This window comes from Elephantulus edwardii, unplaced genomic scaffold, assembly GCF_000299155.1.
Source record: "Elephantulus edwardii isolate Elephantulus edwardi_28Jun2011 unplaced genomic scaffold, EleEdw1.0 scaffold00223, whole genome shotgun sequence".
NCBI lineage: Eukaryota > Metazoa > Chordata > Mammalia > Macroscelidea > Macroscelididae > Elephantulus > Elephantulus edwardii.
This window is the reverse complement of record NW_006399973.1, coordinates 2167001-2170371: the sequence shown is the minus strand read 5'-3', so window position 1 is coordinate 2170371 and position 3371 is coordinate 2167001. Positions and strand designations below refer to the sequence as shown.

Here is a 3371-nt window from a genome sequence, read left to right as displayed (position 1 = left end):
TGCAAGGAAATCCTCACTTAAGCTTCAGTGAGCCACAAGTTCTTAAAACCCATGAACCTTCAGCTGGTCGTCCTTAGCTAGTCCAATCTCCACAAGGAACTGGCATATGTTCTTGCGTTGGTCACCCTGTAGCTGAATTACTTCTCCATATTCTGGATGCTCAATTACAGTACCATTGCAGGCAAACTTCTTCTTAAACGCCTTCAGGAGTTTCTTTTTTACTGTAATCATCAGCGATCCCTTGGACAGTTGTAAGGGTCTTCCTGCCGTTTCTCTGTTGAATTCTTATATGGATATAATCCTCAGTGCCAGCAGGAAGCAGGTCATCACCCTTACTTGCATCAGCAAAGTGGTCGAAAGAGTGGAGGTTCTGGATAGCGGACATACTATACGATTCCTTTTCCTCGGTGGAAAAGGCCTGCGGAAGGCGGTGGCGGAAGAAGGGGGGCAGGGGGGACGGAGCGTAGGGAAGTGAGGGGGCTCCAGGGGGAGGAAGCTGAGTCCTCGGCAGTGGCTCAGTGACTGGGGCATGATTAGGTATTTTTGTCATGACAGGAGTCCAGAGTGAAGGCTGCATAGTGGAGTGGACCTGGGCGAGGGATTGTAACACAATGAAAGAATTTTTCTTTTTACTTTTTCAAGAAGGTAGGTAGTACACTAGGGGGGAGAGTTGGTAGGGGAGAAAAGTGCAACAATGAATGAATGGAAATCCAAAGTCTCTGTAAATTTTCATTGAAATTAACAATAAAATTTTTTTAAAAAAAGGAGACAATGGCAGCAAAAACAGAAAAGGGGGGGAACCCCAACAACTAACTTCTGTGTAAACTTTTGCTAAAATCACAATTTAATTGTGATTATTATTTGGGGGGGAAAATAGTGTATCCTTTCTTTCTACCTGTTCAATCTATATGCTGAGCGAACAACTTGTGAAGCTGAACCCTGTGAAGAATATGGCATCAGGATCAGAGAAAGACTCATCAACAACTTACACTATGCAGATGACACAACCTTGCTTGCTGAAAGCAAAGGGGACCTGAAGTACTCACTACAGAAGGTCAAAGATTATAGCCTTCAATATGGGTTGTGTCTTAACATCAAGAAGACAAAGATCCTTACCACCGGACCAGTGAGCAGCACCATGGTGGATGGAGATAGGTTTGAAGCTGTTAATGAGTTAGTCTTGCTTGGATCAACGATCAACACCCTTGGTACTAGTAGTCAGGAGCTAAGGAGACAAATTGCTCTGGATGAATCTGCTGTCAAGGATCTTTCCAAAACATTAAAGAATATTAGTATCAGTTTGAAGACTAAGATGTGCCTGATTCAGGCCATGGTCTTTTCTTTTCTTTTTTTTTTTTTCACATTATTGTAACTGAAATTTTATTTTATGTACAAACTGGAGATCTTGTTTCTTGCCATGTAGAGGTCTCGGGTAGGCAATCCAAGAAAGATCACTTAGTCCAACTTGATGAAGCCGATATCCTTGGCGTACTGCCGGAAACACTGGCGGCACATATTCAGTCCATATTTCCGGATCAGTCCGTGGCGGTTTGAGCACACGCGGCAGGAGCGGGAGCCCTGGCCGAATTTTCGCGGGTGACTCCAGTAGAGCTGCTGATGACCCATCTTGCTTGGATGGAAGCACGAAGGCAAAAAAAAGGCCATGGTCTTTTCAATTCATCTTTTCTATTAATCTAAGAGCTGGACGATGAGTAAGAATGACAGAAGAAGAATTGACAACTTTGAGATGTGGTGTTGGAGAAGGGTACTCAGTACTTTGTGGATTTCCCAAAGAATGAACAGATATGCCTTGAAAAAACTGCAGCCAGAATGCTCCTTGGAGGCGTGGATAACAAAGTGTTGTTTCTTATACTTTGGGTATGTTTTGGATATTCTTCTTGGAAGAATTATGCTTGGAAGCCATGTTTGGAAGGATAGAGGGTCAGTGAAAGAAAAGAAGACCTCCATCAAGATAGACTGAAATTGGTGACTCCAACAATGGGCTTCAGTGTGTCAGAGATACTGATGAAGGTACAGAATAAGATGGGATTCAGTTTTGTTCATAGGGTCACTATGAGTTGTACTCAATGACACCTGACAACACAACAACAAATTACATTAAAAAATTACAAATTACAAAGAAATTCTTCAAAATAATAAGGAAACAACATTTTTTTTTCCCAATGGAAACATGAGTAAGATACTTGAAAGTGTCTCTTCACAAAGGAGTATATCCAAATGATCATTACACATATGAAAATATATTCAATCTCACTGTGATTGTTGTTAGGTGGGATGGAGTAGAATATGACTCATAGCAACTCTATGATGTGGATCATGTCCTATCTTGTGCCATTCTTATAATCTCTGAACCATTCTAACCCATTGCTATTGTCATTGTGTAATTTCATTGAGATCTTCCTCTCTTTCAATGACCCTCCACCTTTCCAAGTATGATGTCCCTTTCCAATGAATAGCCTCTCCTAGCAACATGCCCAAAGTACACTAGATGAAGCTTCTCCATCTGGGCCTTCAAGAACATTCTGTGCTTTTTCCAAGACAGATTTCTTTTGGCAATCAGTGGGATACTCAGTGTTCTTCATCACCACAGTTCAAAGGCATCAATTCTTCTGTCATCCTTATTCATTGTCCAGTTCTCAGATGCAAAGCAAGTAATTGAAAAGACCATAACCTAAATCACTCTCACCTAAGTCTTTAAACTGACCTCATTGCTTCTCAGTACTTTGAAGAGGTCTTTAAAAAGTAGACTTTACCAATTCAATGTCTTGATTTCTTGACTGCTTGTACCAAGGGTGCTGATCCAAGTCTGATGAAATAATTGACAATGCTAATCTTTTCTTCATCTACCAGGACATCGCCTATTGGCCTAATGGTGAGAATTTTTGTCTTCTTCATGTTGAGATGTAATTATATTAGAGAGTGTAGCCTTTGAACTTCTTCAGCAGTGTTTCAAGTCCTCTTCACTATCAGCAAACAAGGTTGAGTTATCTGCGTAATGTACATTGATGTGTTTGTCCTCCAATCCTGATGCCATATTCTTCTTCATCTTCATAAAGTCCACCTTCTCAAATTCTTTTCTTTGCATACAGATTGAATAGGTGTGGAGAGAGTAGAAAACTTTGATGCATATCTTTCTTGATTTTAAAACAAGTGTTCTCTTGCTCTGTTTGGACAACAGCCTCTTGGTCTAGTTACAGATTTTGTATGAACACAATTAAGTATTCTGGAATTCCCATTCTTCCCAATGTTGGCCATGATTTGTTTTGATGAACACAGTCAACTGTCTTTGCATGGTCAATAAAACAAAAATAGACATTCTGCTTTTCTCTGATTTCAGCCAAGATCCATCT

At 40.6% G+C, this 3371-nt stretch overlaps 1 protein-coding gene across 1 annotated transcript; it reads right to left on the bottom strand.

The window, feature by feature from the left end:
- Window positions 1-1455: 1455 nt before the first annotated feature.
- Window positions 1456-1626, bottom strand: LOC102856401 (40S ribosomal protein S29-like). The gene has a single exon (XM_006898197.1). The coding sequence runs from the start codon at window positions 1624-1626 to the stop codon at window positions 1456-1458; it is 171 nt and encodes a 56-aa protein (XP_006898259.1).
- Window positions 1627-3371: the final 1745 nt, after the last annotated feature.

What these genes read in the sequence shown, in the direction of transcription:
- LOC102856401 (XM_006898197.1), bottom strand. Translation starts at nt 1,626, where the DNA reads ATGGGTCATCAGCAGCTCTACTGGAGTCACCCGCGAAAATTCGGCCAG.